The sequence below is a fragment of the Apus apus genome, chromosome 5, assembly GCF_020740795.1.
Source record: "Apus apus isolate bApuApu2 chromosome 5, bApuApu2.pri.cur, whole genome shotgun sequence".
Classification (NCBI taxonomy): Eukaryota; Metazoa; Chordata; class Aves; order Apodiformes; family Apodidae; genus Apus; species Apus apus.
The window spans coordinates 31,019,443-31,040,088 of NC_067286.1; the positions used below are offsets into that span (position 1 = coordinate 31,019,443).

At 40.9% G+C, this 20,646-nt stretch overlaps 1 protein-coding gene across 8 annotated transcripts in view; it reads right to left on the reverse strand.

The window, feature by feature from the left end:
- RAD51B (RAD51 paralog B) overlaps positions 1 to 20,646 on the reverse strand; it is a 434,666-nt gene that overhangs the window by 154,319 nt on the left and 259,701 nt on the right. For all 8 annotated transcript variants that reach the window (XR_007889797.1, XM_051622428.1, XM_051622431.1 and 5 more), the window contains one exon: positions 1,632 to 1,750. Coding sequence is in view for 7 of the 8 variants with exons in the window: in XM_051622428.1 (XP_051478388.1) it covers positions 1,632 to 1,750 (119 nt within the window). In the remaining variant the exon portion in view is untranslated. The remainder of the gene's footprint in view (positions 1 to 1,631; positions 1,751 to 20,646) is intronic.

A 20,646-nucleotide genomic window follows, 5' to 3' on the forward strand; every position in this document is an offset into this window, starting at 1 on the left:
ATAACACCATGTGCCAGTACAGGAGCTGACCTGCTAGAAAGCAGCTCCATGGAGAAGGACGTTGGAGTCCTGGTGGACAACAAGTTACCATGGGGCAGCAATGTGCCTTTGTGGCCCAGAAGGCCAGTGGTATCCTGGGGTGCATTAAGAAAAGCATGTCCAGCAGGTCAGGGGAGGTTCTCCATCCCCTCTGCTCTCCCTAATGAGACCCCACCTAGAGTATTGTGTCCAGTTCAGGGTTCCTCAGTTCAAGAGGGACAGGGATTTACTTGAGAGAGTCCAACAGAGGCTACGAGGATGATTAAGGGACTGGAACATCTGTCTTATGAGGAAAGGCTAAGAGACCTGGGGCTGCTTAGTCCAGAGAAGAGAAGACCGAGAGGGGATCTTATGAATGTATGTAAATATCTGAAGGGTGGGTGTCAGGAAGGAGGGGCCAGCCTCCTTTAAGTTGTGCCCTGTGATAGGATGAGGGGCAATGGATGCAAACTAGAACACCAGAAGCTCCACCTCAACATAAGGAAGAACTTTAAGGGTTACAGAGCACTGAAACAGGTTCCCCAGATAAGACTGTGGAGTCTCCTTCTCTGGAGACCTGTCTTCTCAAGACCTGTCTGGATGCCTTTCTGAGTGATCCGCCCTAGTTTTGGTCCTGCTCTGGCAGGGGGTTTGGACTCAATAATGTCCAGAGGTCCCTTTCAACCCCTAACATTCTGTGATTCTGTGATCTCTGGAGGTCTGTTCCAACTCTGACAATTTCACGATTTTGTGATCAAGAAAATTTGTGAACATCTTTATATTTTGCATACACATATAGAAAAGGATAACTCATTACAGACCAGAATAAGAAGCAGAACATAAGAGAACTTAAAAGAGCAGCAACAGTAAGTTTATATACCATTGTGCATGGTCTTTTAGATGTCAGTCCAGAAGATGCCTTTTCTAACTACATTTGACATACTTAGCCTGCAACCTGAGAGTCCAAAGGACTACCGCTGCTTCACAGTGCCCACTACTCATAGGAAGAGAAATGCCATCATTAGCATTTTACTTCTAATGAGCAAAATAAAACAGGATGGCTTCCTCTCCTTGGGTTCCAAAGACTGCAACCTAAAAGCAAGAAATCTCACATTGTGGTCGTGAAACCAAGAGCACCAATTTGAACACAAATGGATAGTAATGCTATAGGAGTAACACGAATTTCACGTAGCAATTTTTCTGACAGCTTGCTGTTTTTTCAGGCAGAAAATCAATAACATTGAGACTGAAGGTCACAGCCTTTGGAAAGAACTACATCAATGCAAAACAGAATAGACAAAGCCTTAAGGTGCTCTTCATCTTCACAACATGAAATTCACTAAAAGCTCAACAAACTTGTATGTCTGTGCCAACAGGCCAATGCCAGGTCCTGCAACTCAGGTAAGCCCATCCCAACACAAGGAGGCACTGGAAGACTGGTCATCCCTGAAAAGTAAAAGACACTGACTGCCCCCCACCCCAAATAAGCTGGCTGTAGCGTGCCAGGTTCTCAACACACGTGGCATAACCACAGGGGCTGAAGGACACAGCCCATATGACCGAGCAATCCTGGTGGAGCTTCACTGAAATTCTCTTTATTGTTAAGTTCTCACCTGTCTTGTCGGCAAGTCATGATACTGTAGTATAAGCCTGGTGTTAACACTATGACTCCATGTGTTGCCAAGGGCTGCTGTCACACAACCAGATTCCCTCTTCCCACTTCCAGAAGATCCTGAAGATAAATATGAAAGAAACTGCATCAGGACTGTGCCACAGAGAAGGGTTCAGCATAGAAACTGTAATCACTCATTTCATATCATGCCCTAAGCTAGGTAATCACAATTTATACTTAATAGATGCCACTAGCACATTAATTTCCTACTTTAATAATTTATTCATACAATTGCAGTGTGAGTTCTCCATCTCACCCTCTGATATCTAGATAAAGCGCCAAGAATCAAGGATACGCTGCAAAGTAGTACCTGCCTTCCTGGAGAGACTGATTATTTTCCAAATATCTGGAGGGGCACCATGCATGAAGGACACTTGCCTTTTCCTCTTTAGATATTCTATCCCCAGGCAAACCAGCTTTCTCTGGGCGCAGAGGAGATGGAAGCAGGCCAGCAGAGTGACAGCATATAATGACATAACAGAAAGGGAAGCTAAAGGGGCAGAATGTGGTGCCACGATATCCTGATTTAAAAATCAGAATGCTGTTTCATGCCATTAGGCTTCCCATACATTTTCTAAGACTTGCAAAGAAGGGAGCCCCTTAGCTGTAAATACCATTCTGGTGTCTCTGAAATCATATGAACTTTATATAACCCTGAAGGAAAATGCACTTGGCTGCAATCAGCACTGACAACATAAAGAAGTGTTTCCAGCATGCCACATGATCCAGCTTGCTGAACTGCCATTGTACCTGAGCATTCTCACACTGAAACCAGAGACCCATATATATACACAGATAAATATGCAGGCAGGGAGATGTCAGAGACCTTCATCTTTGATTACCATGAGTTCTGTGTAAGATGAACAGATACACGGGTGACTTTTTTGTACTTCAAATAAGACTTCAAGAACAGAGCAAGCCACACAAACCAAATAAACAAACAAACAAAAAAACAATCCAATTGTTATGTGCAAATTGAAAATCAAACTGTTTGAGGCAGGCAGTTCACACTGTTAAAAAGCTGTGAGTGTTGGCCTGAAGTTGAATGAGAGAATATTAAAGTTGGTGAATTTCCTGTCATCCTATCAGGCAACAAAAAAAATCACTTCTCCAGGACAGGCACGAAATCAGTGTCAACCAAGTCAATTAAAGTTAGACCAGACACTTTCTCTGGAATACAAACTTCAGAGTAGCTTTATGCTTTTGTCAAAATTATCAGTAATGCAACAGTTACTGGTGAAACTTAAATTTTAAGTACTAGGTTTTGGAAGCAATCTTGAACTTGAGATGACAAAGTCATCTCAGGGCCCAGAACTTCTGGGAGATTCAGGTTTAAAACCCTTCATTGCTTTTACATTTGTAAGGTTGTGGGTTTTGTTACTTTTTACCCCAGCTATTCAGAGTAGAAACCTAACTTCTCCATTCACTAGAGCTTTTATTTTGGAAAAAAAACCAGTAAAGGGTAAGACCAAAAGTGTTGGCATGCAGTAATAATCATTATTTGCATCACTGCCAGTATGCAGTAATAATCATTATTTGCATCACTGCCAGTAGCTTGCAAGCAATGATAAGGACACTGTATTAGATTGCATTAGACAGAGGAGAGTAACAGTCTGGAAAGATGTCTCCTCCCAAGTAACACAAAGTTCAGTGAATGTAACTGGATGTAGATTAGGTCTTTAAATGTTTAAGGTCTACAAAAGAAAGTGTACAAGACTGAACCACCTGGTTCAAGCCAATAATTTGACAAGAAGCTGGACACTCTACTTGTCTGATTTACTTCCCATGTCATGGGAACTCACTGCGACACACACAATACCGGCTTCTCCTGAACATCTGTTCTAGTCTGAAAACAGGCTACAGCTGTGCCATCCAGCAAGGACAGCTGCTTTTCTTTCCTCAAAACAAAGGTATTAATATCTTGATAAGCATCAAACTTCCACCTGAACAACTCACCACAGGAGCACCTAGCTGCAAGTTTCAGTATTAGGAATCCAATTCTGTTAATTAGTCTAATACACCTCTATTGAGAAAGTGGATGTGCTGACAATAATAATTTCTCTTAATCTATGTTTTGAATTTAATTTGCCAGCTGGAGAACAAGTTGAAGTGTAACACTTCAGGGTGCTGGGAGATCTCCCAGCAGGGTGCTGGGAGATCTGTATTCCATTCCCTTAAAATGTCTTAGACCAAGCTCATTAAGTTCTACAAACTTTTGTTTTTGAGCTAACACCACTAAAGTAAAATGCCATTACTGTACAAATAGGCTAAAGGAAAATGAAAGACAGTTAAGCAGCTTTCAATTTTTGCCATCCTCTCTTTGTCATGCATAATAGCCTGCAAGTTTCTCCTATAGTTTCTCCACGGTCCTTCTTTCCCACCTGCTGGAAATGGGTAGGAATAATAAAATTCAAGTGAAGCATCTAAGTGTGAATTCTGGTGGGTGGGGATGTGTTCCCTTCACAACTGGTGTAACTGCACCCCTGTATGCAGCTGGAAGCCACTGCTCTACACCACCATGAAGCAATTCACCCATGGCTGCTTGGAGACTACAGACAAAAGCCCCAGACATTCCAGACGTAGCTACTGTTGGATACAACAGCCACAAAATCCACAGGAAAACTTCCCTCAAATCATGTGTCTCTGCTATTAGCTACCTGAGGGAGTAAGATCTTGCTGCTGCAATCCTGAGCTGGGCATTTAAGTGGTTAAACATCTGGAGCCAGCTGATATTACAGAGATACCACTCCATAGCAATTCCTTATTCTGCCTTCCAGGCCTAAAACCTGTCCCAAAGTGAACAGAAGTGCTAGAGGTGTAAAGCTTGTGGTAGAACAAGCAAGCTAATTGCTGTAATTTATTTTATTTTATTATACAGGAGAAAGCCTACTGTACCATACTGTGTCAGCCCCTACCTGAAAAAGGCTGTTTGCATTAGCCACTTTCAGGCAAATCCTCTTCTGTGAAGATATTCAAATTTATGACTCTGGTGCAAAGTGTTTAGTAAGCCTGGAGCAAATTTACAGCAAAGACTTTTTACAGGGTGGAAAGAATGTCTCACAGGGAAGGTTTCCATTTTATATGGGATCCTCCTGCAAGCTGATGCATTAGGCAGACAGAGAGGCAAACCAACACGAAGTGAAGTAAACCGAGGGGGGAGCAGCGCCAGCTTTGCAAAGAAGTTCAAGGGCAGTGACAGCATATGTTTCATTCCTCCTCCTTGCTCTAAACACAAAAAGGAAAGAGGATATGTTAAGAAAACAAATTTGTATTCAAACATGGCCTTAAAAAAACCCTGGACTTATCTCTTCTGTTATTTCAACCACTACTTAGTCATTAATGAACTAGACAAAAGAAGTGGATGAAGATTACTGTTCAAAGAGAGGGTGATATTTTTCAGCATGCATTGCCTTGTTCTTCCAAACCTGGTATTTTCATACATAGAGATGGGAGTATCAGTCCAACCTTGGTCCAAGAAGACAACAGGCTCACAAGGGACTTTGGTGTCTGCTCAGAGGTCCCTGAACTGTCCTAACTGAACCACTTCAGAGTGGTATGAAGCAACAGCTCCCAGCAGTAGTACGAAGGTGCTATCCATGCTGTGGGGTGGATGCTTCCACAGAGCCAGCAACCTGCAATCAGTGGACAGGCAGCAGTTCCCGTATCTCCAGCCTGTTTAGAGCACAGCTTGCACTCCAATCACTGCTGGCACAATGGTTTTGGCTCAGGTAGTGGGTGATACTGGGAGCATAAACACTACAAAGAGGAAAAATCCAGGGCTGACAGACAGATGACAGAAAGATGGCAGATCTCAGTATATGGACCCAGTATATGGGAAAATGGAGTGAGTGTCCAGAAGCACAGAGATGGGATCCTAGCATGGGAAGGTGAGGGTGGAAGAATGCTAGAAGAACGGGAAAAGACCTCTGAACAGCCCCCTGCTGCTTTTCAGATACAGCTCAAGTAAAACAGAGTGGAGATTTCAATTCCTGTGAACACTCCTGCCTTACTCACACAAAAAGAACTAGCCTTAAATGGCTCTTCAAAAAGCACATCAGCAGACAGGTCACAGACTGCATGAGGTACCTGTTCTAATGTTTCCTGTGAAACTGAGCTCTTCAGGGCACTGGCAGAGACACCAGCAGAGACTCTATCTCTTCTGGATCGCAAGCATAAAGGAGGAACTGGCTGCTTCACTCTTGCTGTCACAAGTAAAAATAAAGCTTCTTGTGATCTGAGTCAGATGCAAAGTAAATGCTTCTTCACAACCAGGGGAAAAACAAACCAAAGAAGACAGAGTGATTCTTCAATTGAGGCCAGCAGTGCTGCTTCTGAGAAAAAGAAGCAGCTCACACTGGGCCTCCACTGCTCTGGAAGTTGTCAGTGGAACTGGGCAACAACAATTGGCCCTACTTATACACAAGGGCTAGATTAATTTTGTTTGTTTTCTCCTATCAATACAATTAAAACAAACATTCCGTAAGTACCTTCTTTATCACTGAGATAAATGCCACATATAGGCAGGGTGGGGAAAGTGGGCTTATTCCACCTTCCATTTTTCACTGGAGGAAACAGTAGGATTAAAGCTATTCAGCTCAATAGTGATTCTGGGATTATTCTTTTATGACCAGAGAATTACAAGTAAGGTCACGGTCTCAAAGACCTTCTCATCCTCTACATATAAGGAGACACCATTTTAAAGACTAAATCCTCATGTGACCAATTCCCAACTGTTGCAAATATAATTGAAGGGAATTTGACCATAAAGGAACTGAAGTTTCAGTAGTGTCTCATTCTATGAAAATCTGGACAACTAGACCAGTGCATTGAATCACACAAAACAGACTTCTTAAAACAGCATTTTCAAATGCAAGGAGTCCTTGCAGGCAGAATGTAATTTTGCTCTGCATTAAAAAAAAACCAACAAACTGTTACTTTTTGGTATAACTGTGCATAGCAATGAATTCAACCCTTTCATTCTCATATAGATTTTTGTCTTTCAAGATGAAAGAGTCATTCCTGGTAGGTTCATCCTCACCACTGGGCCCCTTTGCAGTCTCTTTCAATTTGGTAATTCAAAATTATTTTCTCATCAAATGCAAAAAAGGGTTAAATACAACAGTGAAACAACAAAATAGTGAACCCCCAAAATCTTTTAAATCTTAACATAAAATAATCTTGATAAAGGGAGGAAAAAAAACTTTCCAAAAGTACAGAGAAAATAGTTATAAATAATTGAACTACAGAGCTCAACAAAAACAACACCCCATGCAGTAAGAATGAAAGTACTTTCCCTCTTGTTCAGGCTGTGCAGCTTTCTGGTTCACTGGCAGAGCTCATAAAGATCACTGCTTTTCACCTGCATTGCATTTAGTCTGTATTTTTGGTGTTGATCTTTAACAATGACACCAGAAGGAAGAGAAAAAAAAAAGAAAAAAACCCTCAACCCCAAATCTCTTTTTCCATCTTCACCTATTCAAAAAGTACAAGTATAAAAATATCCAATGGTGGAAAAACCCATCACACAGTAAAAAAACAACCCACAGCACAAATTAATCTGTGAAGTAACTAACCACAGCACCCTTCAAACTCCCACATGCTGATTTTTGCCAGTTCAGGCCTTCTTCACAGCCACTTCTTTAGCTAAAAGGTGACTCTGATTCTCTTATCCTACAGCGGTGACAGTCTCACTCTCTGCACTGGTCAGCCAAGGTATGCCCCACACTCTTCTTGTCATATACTCTACCTTCATAAAACCAATATAAAATGAGTGAGGATGAAAAAAAATGGGTCCTTTACATTAAAGCCATTGCTGTAGCTGTAGACAGCTACTTAGACCACCATCACCTACTTGAGAAAAGGCACAGATCAAAGTGCATACCTACATACACCTAGGTAATTACCTAATACAAAGTACTGATTTGTATAAAGAGACACTAAAGCAAATGTTCTCTGTTCCAACTGTAAAGATCGTATGCAGACATATCAACAGCAGAGTCTGGTTCATCTTAGGAGAAAAATCAAAACTTGCTTCCTAGAGCACAGTATTGCCTTCATATGGTCTTTTATTATTTAGGACATATGGCAGGAAAACCAGCTGCTGCTGTAAGAAATCAAGCTTGTCCACAAAAAAAAATTCTATAGTCATCAAAATATACTTAGCAAACAATGCAAGTAAGTGCAAGCCCCTACTAATCCCCAGTTAAAAAAAAATAGTTTCAGTGGAAATTTTTTTGAGCAACTCTAGTTTGTAGCTATGCTACTGATGCACAACTGAAGTGCCTACTAGAGAAAACACTGAAAAGACTTGCAATTCAGTCATCACCATCAAGAGACCAAAAATCACCACGTACAGACTCCACACGCAAAGTTCTGATGGAGAGAGCAGTAAATGTGACAAAAAGAGAATGAGCTCACTTCTAATTTTGGATGACATGGTTTATTTATATCATATATCCCAAAGAGGTGAGTTTTCCCACTTTTTTATACATCATTGTATTGATATGTATCTCTGCACACATTCTGGATTATTTTTACAGTGTTTATCTGATACTAGATCAAGAATAAGTCCTTTCTGCTCCTTTTTTTCAGCCCTTCATTACCTCTACTGTGACAACTCCTAGAGCTCTCATCTGCAATATGCCAACCATTACACAAACAGAGAACAAAAAGTTCCTGACCTGAAGACCTCCTATTCATGAGAACTGCAGTTTAGGAATCTCTTAGCTGCACCTGGTTAATCCCCACTTGCAAGGAATCTCCCCTAAGGGTTGAGGGAAAACAAAGCAAAAGATGTGACAGACTAGCAAAACTGTATATAAATAAGGATTTTCAGTATTCTCCATGAAACATTAGAAACTTTTTCAAGTAAGTGCTATTAACCACTCTTCTACTCCCAAAAAACCATGAGACTTCTACCTAGGTCAAGACACAAGAAGGGTACTCCAGAGAACTGGGCAGACACTGGTTTGTTTTTAATCACACACCAGCATAATCACTGTTCTCAATTTGTTTTGCACCAGAGGATCTCATTCCCTGATATTGCTGAGTTCAGGTAGATTCCATTTTGAGCTGAGAAAGAGAGAGACAGAGAGAGAAGCACATGCATGCTAGCACTGAGACTCCTGTCTGCTGACCTAAAAAAGGAACTGACATTAAGACACAAGAAAATCCAGCTGGTCTGATTTCTTGCCAGACAATCTATCACCCATGACCAAAATGGTCATGTCTCAGGAGGTCTATGGAGGTGGAAAGACAGCTGGTGGTTTACAGCACCTGAAACAGGGCCCAAATCAGGGAGTTGTGGAGGAAAGATCCTTGGGAACAGATACGTTCTTTTTACCAGTGCAAATTTTCTGCTTCTGTGGCCTGACAACACTCCACAAAGTGATGAGTTTCCAGCATTCTATCACTGCTGCATTTCTAGTGAGAATGATGGAATGATTAGTGCTTTGGTGGGAGGGATGGTGAAGACCGAGTAGAAGGCAGTGGTGAAGTCAATTCCTTTCTGTAACCAAGGATAAATTCTTTACCCCTCAGCTCACCCTCTTTCCCTTTCTAGTGGCACTTTTTGAGAAATACCCTCTTCTTCTGAAATCTAGAATTGTTCTAATTTATATCACTCTCTTAGTGTCCAGAATTCTTTCCCACGTTGCTCATCACTAAAATTTAAAGCAGCTTCTTCCATCTAACCTCCCCTATGCAGTCACTTCTTTCTGTTTCTCCAAGACTAGAAAAAAAAAAATCACAAACCACTGATCTAAGGGAAAAAATAACCCACCAAACAACCCATATCAGGAATTTTGCCTGCCTGCACATATGAAGGATGCATAGGTTGAAAAACAAAGCTTGCCCAATCATGGCATCTGGCAATGTTAGGGCCCTGTAAACCAGAAAATGCTTTTAATTATCACCTCACCAATCATGCTACAAGTTATTGCTGTATTTTTTTGGTTAAGTTTCCTCAGGGAATTAAACAGATCACGATATTAATCAGAAGGCATGTAGGAGGGAGGGGGCAGAATTCTAGAATTACATATGTGTAGGACTCTTAAGGCTTGAATAAAGAGCTGAGATTTAGAATCCTGCTGTCAGAGCAACTGAAGCCTTGCATGCTGCAAGCCTCAGCCCTCTGACCTACACAGCTATGGCATTATCGTATCTGATTTTCCCAGGATGGTTAATCTCAGCTGCTAAACTTCATCAGTCTCTGCTAGTGTTTACCCATCATCTGGATTTGCCACTTTCGAACTTTCCAGGCTAGAACCGAATAAGCCAGCTGTCACAAGGCTCCTTGACAGGGACAAAAAAACACCCCCAACATAACAGTCTGAAGTCTGGAAGCCTTAATGGCTGAATCCCAGAAAGGCAGAACAAAAACTAATACATCTGGGGGGAGGAGAAGGAGATGTAGATCTGAAACTGCAGTGAATTTCAGAATGCAGCTCACGGCATTATGGTCATGTTAGGATGCTGTGGTCCGAGACACAGACTGTATGTCCATAGTCTACTTTTTTTTTCCCATAAAATATGTTCTGGTAAAGAAACAGTGTCTAGGCTGCTTAGCTCTCATACCCAGAAAACTGACACAGTGCAGGCAAAAGCAGCAGTGGTCCAGTCAAAGAAGGAGCCAGTCTGCAAATGAACCTTAAATTACATTTGAGTCAGGGCACGGGAGGGTGATGGGGGTAGGAAGGTGAGAGCCGAGCTTCTGTTGCACATTGGAGTTCTCCATTGAAGTGGCCAATAAAAGCAACAATTAGTGCTAACATACCCAAGGTGTCTCTGACATGGCTGTCCATTTCCTGGGGAGTAGGCTGATGGTATGCCTACATGGCAGACAGAAAAGGACAGTAGGTGTATGCACGCTGGTTTTAAATGAGCACTAGGATCTGCCTTGGTAAATATATTCTGCTAAGAAGCCGGAGCGAGCTTTGTGCTGCAACAGCCACATCACTGCCAGCACCTGAGTTCACTCAATTAACACTAGCACTGACACCACGGTGGAACTTTCTCAATATATTCAACATAAAAAGTCTTAGCAAATAACAATTTCTGATCATAACCTAATCCCACGGATCTTAAGTAGTGAATTAAATTACTTGCCATTCTCACTCCTGAGCACAGGAGTATTTCAGTAGTGATCCTCTTTCGGTTCATTTTCAATCTTAGTGAGTGTCAGTTTCCTGATACAGAGGGTTGGAACAAGTGGTAATTAAGCGTCCAGGGTGGGGCTGTTAACCACAAGGACTTTGTTTAATAATAAATGTTAAATTGTACTTTGAGGGGTTTTTTTGGTGTGTAGACTGAGCAAACTGCTTTATTGTGCATGACGATCATAATTTCATTGAAAAATAAGCCTTCAGTGTTCTCAACTCTGGTCCCATAGTTAACAGCTCCAACAATTCCCTCTAGGTGTAAATAAAAACAACAATCTCAGAGCTGTAAAGCTTGGATCATGAGCCAGAGTTATCAAAACTGAAATTCCAGGATGAAACAATTATCTTTCAGCATGCAACACAGAAACAGAGGTCAGCCAAACATTTGGAGGCTAGAGATGACTGTTTGCAAACCACAGCTGTTCACATCTGGAGTTCAGATTTGGCCAACCTCTTAATAGTATCCACCTCAAAAACTAAACTGAAAAATGTTTTTGTTGTATGATTATGAACATAAAAGTTAGGAAACATTAAATGTAAAAATGCTATGTGCTACTTTAACTTGGCTTACCAGTTGCAGAAGGAGGGACTCAACCTTTCCTCAAAACAAAAATCATCAGTGTGGACTGTGGCACCTCTTAACTGGTATTTAACCACGACTCTGCAGTTGCCAATATACACCTCACTGGCTGCATCGTCTTGTCAGCACAGAGGGGCCCGAGACACAAGCTGAAGGTTGGGATGGTGGCCCACCCACTTCACTTCTTTGAAGAAGTGCCTTTTGGGCTGCTCTGGTGAACCCTGCACATATACCTAGCAGATGCATCTCAGTGCTTGGGTGCCTTCACAGCATATATTAATTAGGCACTTCGACTTCTTTTAATTGCACAGCCAATATACCCAAAGATGTCTTCCCTCTCATGTACATGCAGAGACCACAGTGGCTCTCTGTTCAGAACATGTATGTTTATGTACTTAAGACACACACAGAGGCAGTATATAACATGGAGGATATTAAAATGACTGAGAATTACAGAGGTCTGGCTTCACTCCTTGACTGACAGACTTTCCAGGAGGTTCTCAGCAAGTCAGTTCCCCTCTGCACGGTGCAGCCCCCAGTCCTGGAGAGGAGGAGATATATGCTTCTTTTCTTCATCTTCATCTTGTTCTCAAAAAGGAATGACTCACTTTATCTCAAACTAAGCAAATAAAGACTGGAAAATTTCATCCTGATAAGCTATTCTGACTGAAGACAGAGGGTTAGAAGGGAAACAGTTATACAGCCTTAACTATAGGAGGTTCCTTCTGTTCCTGCTATATAATGCAAAATATTCCAAGATGTGCCAAGTTTTCATTATAGTCTGCATCAGGCAGAGACAGGACACTGACGTGCTCTGTGGAGAGTAATGCATAAATTCAAAATGATCTTTTGACTGCAGTGACTCTCCTCTCCTGAGATGCATTACATTTTTTTTAGTCAGTGAAAAATAAAAAATTGCAAAATGTTACTTTTAAACCTTGGACTACAAAATGGTTGAATCCTCTAGGGCCAGTCAGGGCCAGAAACAACTTTTTTTCCCTTTTTCCCAGATTTGGAGGGGCAGGGAGGAGGGCAAGGGGAAAGGGGGAGAGCAAAGAGTGGTTGGTTTCAAATAGCAACATTGTCCAAAAGGGTGAAAGGGAACAGATGGCCGTGGAGAATGCAGCCTCAAAGCCCTAAAGAAAAGGGCTATTTTGACAGATCTTGCTGTTTCCTATTCAAGCATGAACACTCTGGCATGGAGAGTTAAGATGATACAAGGAACAACCTCTGTTCCCAGCAACTGACTATAGGCAACTGGCCTCTGAAGCTCTCTGAGAAAAACAACATGAGACAGATAAACAGATATGGCAGCAAGCCCAGATCTCAGCCACCAGGAAAGGGCCGGGGTAAAGGGTGGGGGGGAGTGGGGCGGAGAAAAAAACAGAAAAAAACCCCAACAACCAGAAAGGCGAGAAACAGCTGCCTTTTCCTGGCTCCAGCGCAGAGCATTAGCAAGAGCCTGTCCAGCCTTTCTCATCTTCCTTTTCAGTGAAACTTCTTGAAGGGGTCACCCTCAAGCTGTTGGTCTTTGCCCTGAGGGGAGGTGAAAAAGAGGACAGAGCAGAGCTCGTCTGGCTCAATGAAACCTGCTTCCTTTAATCACAAAGACCTCCCTCCAGCAAACGGCAAGGAACTCTAAATGTAAAAAAAGCATAATTAATGCTGGATTTTTGCATGCAAAAAGGTTGGGAAATCTAAAGTTGTGGCTCCCACAGTACGTGTAATTTGTTTGCATAGCATAGAGCAGTGAGCCATTATAACTGAGGGCAGGGAGAATTGTACTCTCTGTGGGAAACACTGCTAATGTGTGGCCTGACTTTTTCTATCATTCCTAATCAAGAGAGCACAACAGCTGTTTCATTCACCAACTCTGGGCACATACTATCACACAGAGATTTCAGTTTTGAAGGGCAGCTTCACAATCCATACCCAAAATTCAGAGAGAGACCAAAGTCATTAAGTGTAACTAGACTTTGCTGTTTCCAGAGTCCATAGAGTGAGGGATGAATCTCAGTTTCTGAATTTCTTTCCAATTTATGCACCATTTTCATATTTTAGGGCAGAGGCTGATGTACTGTTTCCCAGCCTATGGGCTGACAAACTGAGCAATACTTCCCTTAGCACTGTAACCTGGACCAAAGCAATGGTATTTTCACACAACCGTTGGAGGGAGGAAAAGTGGGGGCAACTGGTGTAAATATTAACTATCTTCACAATTCTTCCCTGAGGCAGGGAAGTAGCTATCACCTCAATTTTAATATCCTCCTTTTTAAAAATTATTGAAGGAAAAAGATAATACAGAATTGTGGGTGTTCACATGCCAGAACTCCAAATGAACAAATGCAAATGCTACATACTGATACTATCTACACCTTTGTTCCTTCATCTGTGAAACAGCATTTGTTAACTTTCGTCAATAAATAGTAAATAAATAGGTTTTTTCTACAGAAAAAACAACAGCAAATCAGCTTGACATCCTCAGCCTCTAATGAAATCCAAATTATTAACAGAACCTTGGTTTTCCACAACATGTGTTTTGGGAGTTTTTTATTGTTGTTTGGTTGTTGTTTTTTTCACAAAGGATAGCCAATGTAGTAATTACTAGCTGTAATTGTTAATTTGTAACTATATAGATAGGATCTGACCAGTAGAAGTAGCCGAACAATAAATAAAATACCTTATTTAGGCCAAATCAGATAAAATCAATTTCTTTTGTTCTTAACAGTGAGCTTCCTGAGACTGAGTAACTGCTCCAGGCTATATTTATTAAGGGAATCTCAAATGTGGATTATTGGCTAAATATTAATGAGCACTGAACTTTTGATTCATCTTTCCTCCCTATGTTTCGTTGACTAAACTCAACTTGTATAGTTACCCTGTAGTTTTCATTCTGCTTTACTTCTAGAGCACAGCTCCTCCTATTCACTGCCAGCATAACCAACAGTGCTCACAAACTGATTCTGTCTTTCGCATTGCAGGACAGGTGGTCCCTCAGCATATTCCCACACATTCCAAATATTTTCAGTGTTCCACATCTGTTGTCTAAAACATTTTTAGTTCCCTGCAAGAACAGTAGGAGATGAAAACACAGTTATATATATATCATAGTAACTGACCCTTTATGCCATACGAGCTCTCTGTCTTTGCAACAAGATGATGAATTTCAAAAAAGGGCTCAATCTTCATTTGTTACACTGTATAGCTATTCAAAATTCTTGCAGAGAACATAACTTGAGAATTAACTTTTGACAGCTGTAATAGCCCAGATGATAAACCTGAATGTGGAAGGTTTTTTTCTTGTTTGTTTGTTTTGTTTTACAGTGTCCCCTGATCTATGGGAAATTTTAAAAATTCAACAATGAAGGTGATTGACACATTTTCTGTTCCTACAAATCACTCCATCTGCTTAAAAAATAGATCAAAACACCTCCTATGTACACAAAAGCAGTATGGGTGGGATTTTTAAAAGCAATCAGTGTTGCCATACAGCAGGTAGGGAAAACACTCAATGCATTTAATTTTTTTGTTTGGTTGGTTTTATTGTTTGCACTGCAAGAATGAACCTGATCAGATGTACTTTAAAAACGTAAGACTGTGAGTGCAAGCAATTCTCAGTGATGAAACTGAGCCACTGGTCAAAATCTGAGACCAGGAAATTAAAAGCACTAATTGCATCTCAGCTTCCAAGCTACTTACTATTAGGAGGCAGAAAATGATTGCCTGGGCTGTCACTGGGATAAGTGGTGAGGCTGAGATGGCAACAACAACCAGCAGTTAGGAATCTGGTTTGCACCTCAGTGCAGGAGCTGGCATGTCTCACTTTATCAGCACTGCAGCTCCACTGGGTAGTGGCTTGCTACAGACTGACAGGAGACTGTCCCCTGCTGAAGGACCAATGTAATTTCCAAGAAAATAATGACATTCCTTCAAGTACTTTGCCAGTGTGACAACACATTTCAGCTAGGAGAGCTGATGCCTCATCATATGAGATATTAGCAGTACAATACAAATGTGATTTCTGTAGCTACGCAATATAAACAAATGCATTCAGTTTTGGTTTGGTCTATTTATTAAATGAAAAAAAACCCACAAACCTTCTATTCTGAGCTACAGAGGGATGTTACAGGGGATCTCTACATGACAGATCCAAGACTATGCCTCACAGAAAACCATGCCACTGTGTGACCATGTTCAAGCAAAGCACTACTAGAGGATACAGAAAATGCCTTGGTACTTTTAATGGAGCCAGGACTGGAACTTAGGCATTTAAGCAAACTTGCCTCAATTAATTTTGGAAGAAAACTACCTTTATCCAGTCATAAACCAACGCTGATTGCAAGGCACAGTATCTCATCAAAGCATAATGGCCACATGATGCTGGATATGAATGAGGATGTAGCTATCTTCACAGAAAGCACAACTAGTAAGTGGAATGGACCCATGGAAGAGGAGGATTTTAGCTTACTTTTTAAAAGTGCAACACTTGGTATCTCTCATTATTAACTCCAATAGGCCTCTGACACCCTGGTGCCACAGCAAGAAGTGGACAGACAAAAGAGAGGAAAGAGGGACGGCCACAATGAGGTGCACCAGCAGGTGCCATAATTGGGAGCCTGAGTAATGAAAACTGTGGGACATTCACTGGATCTGCAAAGCCTACCCTTCTAAAAGCAATTCTGAAGCACAGATGTTAGTATGCTCAACTCTGAAAAGCCAGAGGTTGCCAAAGAGTAAAAGATCACTGGGAAGGCAGAAAAAAAAATTATTTGTAATTATATACAAAGATTAATTTTTCATTTCTGTTCTGGAAAGCATTTCAACAGCCAAGAGGATGTTCTCAAAAGAAAATTCAGCATGTCGAAAGGAACTCATACAATGGATTTCAACAAAATGTCTGCTAACAAGACACTATACTTGTGAATACACTTTAAAAACTTTTAAACTATACTGAAAACTTCTTAAGAAAGAATCAAGTATAGGTTAATGTCTATGTTTGTTTACATGAACAGAAGAGCTTCAGAGGCATACGGTAGCCCCTCGAACTGCCCCATGCTCTTTGCAGTCCATACAAAAACTTAGTTTTCAGGATCTCTAGACTGTAGGTGCTTCAGGCAGTCTATCAGACAGTGGGGCAGAAAGCACTTGTATGCAATTACATGATTCCTATAAATCCAGGACAATCTCTAATGAAGAGCACAGGGCTGCATAGGCAAGCTCTGCAATCCTGGCAGTATCTGTTAACTTGCCGGAGAAATTATATGAGAAAATATCAAAGCTGTACAAATATACTTAAAAACACCACACACTCTCATTACTCAAGCACACCCTGCAATAACTGCTTTTTTTTAAACTTCAGTTTCTGGAGTCAAATGATTATGGAAAAACCCCATGGCTTCCTATGCAGTTTTTTCCCCTCTGCTGAACCCATTTCTCTGTCATAACGAGTTTAAGAGTGGCTTAAAAACAGTTGTGATAGCACCCCCCAAGTTTAGGAGTCAAGCAGCAAAATAAAGAGAGCTCCCAAATACGTATCTTATACATAACAATTTTCTGAGCCTAATGGAGAAGGCCAATCCTAATATTCAAGTCCATCAGTATTGATGTAGCTATGGCAACTTCAGATACTAGATCTGTCAAACTTATTTAGCTATTTCAATTTAAAAGATATGATATGAAAGTTGCAGGAATTATCATTTGAGTACAAGTAGTCATCTGAGGTTGCTATGCAATTTCAATTTGTCTAGCTGCAGCACAACAAATAGACAAACTCTCTTTGTCTGCAATGAATTCTTGTAAATTTTGCATTTTCTATATGTTTCAGCTGTGACCAGGTAAGGCCACAGATAACACCAGGCAGAGCACTCCGTGCTTCTGTCTTACTCCCCATGCTAGAAACTGGCAGGACTTTAAAAATCTTTCTAGTATTGTAGAAGTAAACCAATAAGCAGCTGTAAAAATAGCCAAGACATCAATTCTCCAACCTCCTGCAACTCTAGAATGAGCTGCCAACACTCTCACAATTTTTTATTTCAGTAGGTTTTCTTCAATTTGAAGGCAGACATCATCTCGTATAGTAACTTTACTAAGTTCTTTCCCAACACTATCTCTGGAAAAACAAATGGCACCTACAAATATTAAGGATAATTTCTCCCATTTTTTTTTTAGCATACAAACAGATTACTATTCATATAAAATGGTTTGGTCTGGGGTGTACAGTACCTTAAACCAACTTAGTCTGACACTTTGTCCCTTCACCCAGGTTCTTAAGGAAAATGTCACAACAGCACTGGCCCACATAGTGACCACCATGGAAGGCCACCAACTGACAGGTAGAATTTGAATGACTGACAGCTACTCTCTGAGCTCAGAGGTCCTGCTATTTTTCCACTACCTTGTAGTTTGTCCTTCCAGTCTACTTCTTTCTCGTTTCACTACAAGGACACAACAGCAGACCATGTCAAAAAGACTTGCAAAATGATCTTGCTAAAAGATTAAACCAAATCAGCTGCTCTGCCCACATCCACCAGGCTAGTCATCCCATCATACAAGCCAATCAGACTGCTTGAGGTGCAACTTGCCTTTGGTAAGCCCAGGCCGGCTGTTTCCAATCACCTTACCTTCCCACACCTGGAAACCTTAGATGAGGTTACCTATCCTAGTATTCATTCCAAAATAATTTGATGGTTTTGGTATCTTACTACAGAATGAAAGAAAAAAAACCCTACCACCTTTGCCCCAGTTAAACTTCAGCATCTGTTTAAAATGGTGATAGGTTTGACAGATGCTTGATTAAAGAATGTCAATCCTGTACCTTTCAAGCACAAATTGGCAACGTTTGCATGGAAAATAACAAGCTGTGGACATAGGATTTTTTTTTTTTTTTTAAAGAAACAAGAAGAAAATTCAACAATTGTTATAAATAAGTTTGCTCCAAATCTGAGCATATTATGAAGGTGTTTAGGATGCCTGGGTATATAAAGATTAGTGGATTCAAGTGACTGTCCATATAGACATAGGAGAAAACCACATATTTATTCTCCTTCACCAATCCTCTTGATGTAATCATGGACCTGCCATTGGAACTAACCATATAACCTTATCCACCCCTTTATTTGTTAATTGTGTACTTTAAAAAATAAATAGATAAATTTGAGAAGAACAGCAAGATTGAGAATGATGATAAGGTGTGCAAATTTCTGCACTCCCAAGTGCCATAAAATTCGGTCTGCATTGATAGACAAAATTCCTTTTATTCACACATCCAGGTGTTACGAAGAGAGCTTTGATGCAGGTTTCCTTCTGTTAATCTTGCCAAGGATTTTGTAGCCTTCAAATACATTCAGGAGCTGTTGTGGGATTAAGTTTCCATGCTTACATAATTTCCTGGAACTGGCAGATGCAATAAATGATGTGACAAACTTCAAATGATGTTCTGGTGAGGATTCAGACTTTCAGCTTATACTTAATAATATGGTCTGCAATGCTCAGAATATCCTACATTTCACTAGAGGCCTCTCCTTTTAAAGAAGAGCATGGAGAGAAGAGTCACAGAAGCCCAAAGCTATAGCAACTTATTTTAATTTTCCAAACCAATGAAAAAATTGGTCAATGTAGGCAGTGAGCACAAAGGACTAAGTTTTCACATCATTAATCAGAATAACACAGAGGAGAATGGCTTTTCCTAGTGAAAGGACAGCACTCTCAGTGTAAAATGATATTTTAAGGACTTACAACGTGTCCTCTGGAGTTTTAATGGTATTCTCATCCTCCACTTCTAGTGACAGCATTTGCAGAGCAGCTGAAGGGACCTTTGAGAGATACACTTGACTCCAGAGAGGAAGGGACGGAAGTCAGGAAGTCCTGTCACTAACAGAGCATGTTCTCTGATATGGATGTTATTGCCAGTGCTCCACTAAAGTGAACATTGGAATTGAAATTCCAGCTCCACAAAAATGGCAGTTTGCCCCTCCAGTTCTTTACAGACTGAGAAAGACTTTGCTAAAATAATTATATGACAGAAACTCAAATGATCACACAATTCTGAGCTGGAGGCACCAATGAACATTTGTCTATAGTGTTCCATCCTAACCCTACCAAGCAGAATTTGTGCTTTCCTTTGTGCTCTCTACAGGTTAGGAATGCATTTAGATGTCATTGATGCTTAGCCTTCAAGAGCAAGCTCCACATATACTTTTTTCGTCATTTCTCCTGAGCTCAGCTCCCCAAGAGATTGCAATACTTGCCTTTGCCACTTTCAGCCCAGCTGGCAGCAGTTCAGTATAGCTGGGTGTCATGTCACTGCACACAGATAGTCCTGCAGCACTTCTCCCCAGCGGCACAGCTCACTGACAGCTTCTCCACTCACTGCAGACTTTCCATTCTTTGTCCTTATTTCCAAGGAGGCCTGTATCCATTATCCAGTGTGTCTGAAACACCTTCTGAGGTCAAGAATGGAGACACTGGTTAACAGTGCCACTCCAGAGGTAAACTATAGCCTCCAAACTGAAGTCCATTTGTGCAGCCTCATCCTTCATGACTTTGAGACTGCAAAATTAAGTGCTGGACTTCATAGTTTCACTGCCTTCTAGGCCAAATGCAAAGAACATTGCTTTGGACAGAAACACTTTTTAATGTAGGTAGCTGGCAGTGTGTCAATGTACATCAAAGCCTCACCTCACATGTACACTCCACATTGTACAGACTGTTGTTCTTTTGTGGAAAAAGGGAAGAAAGTGCAGGTTGCAAAAGACAAACACTACCTAACACACAACTGGAAGTCTGGCTGATCCTACAATGAGAAGTGTGACACAAAATCTTGAAAAGCTGCAACTTGGGTTGAAAAGTAGCTGCATTCATGTAAATGAAATATGGTGAAAAAGATTTGCAGAAATACTGTGTCATACCATCCTAACTTGGTAATATACAGTACCATATGACACATTAAAATAGTACTATATGACACATGAAAATAAAAATATACCATTTTACTCTCTTATTCTCACCAAGGGAATAGCTACTTGGCTGATGACTATGCCAGTAGTACCCTGCAAGGATTGCTCCCTGGGTCATGACATATCCCTATCCTTTCTGTACTAGTGTGGCTCTGGCAACAATTCTGACTGAATTACAAAAGTAGAGGTGACTTGCTAAGCTGCACATCCACCGCTCTGAAGCACATGGCAGCTTTCCAGCGAAATGTAATTGGCAGAAAGTGA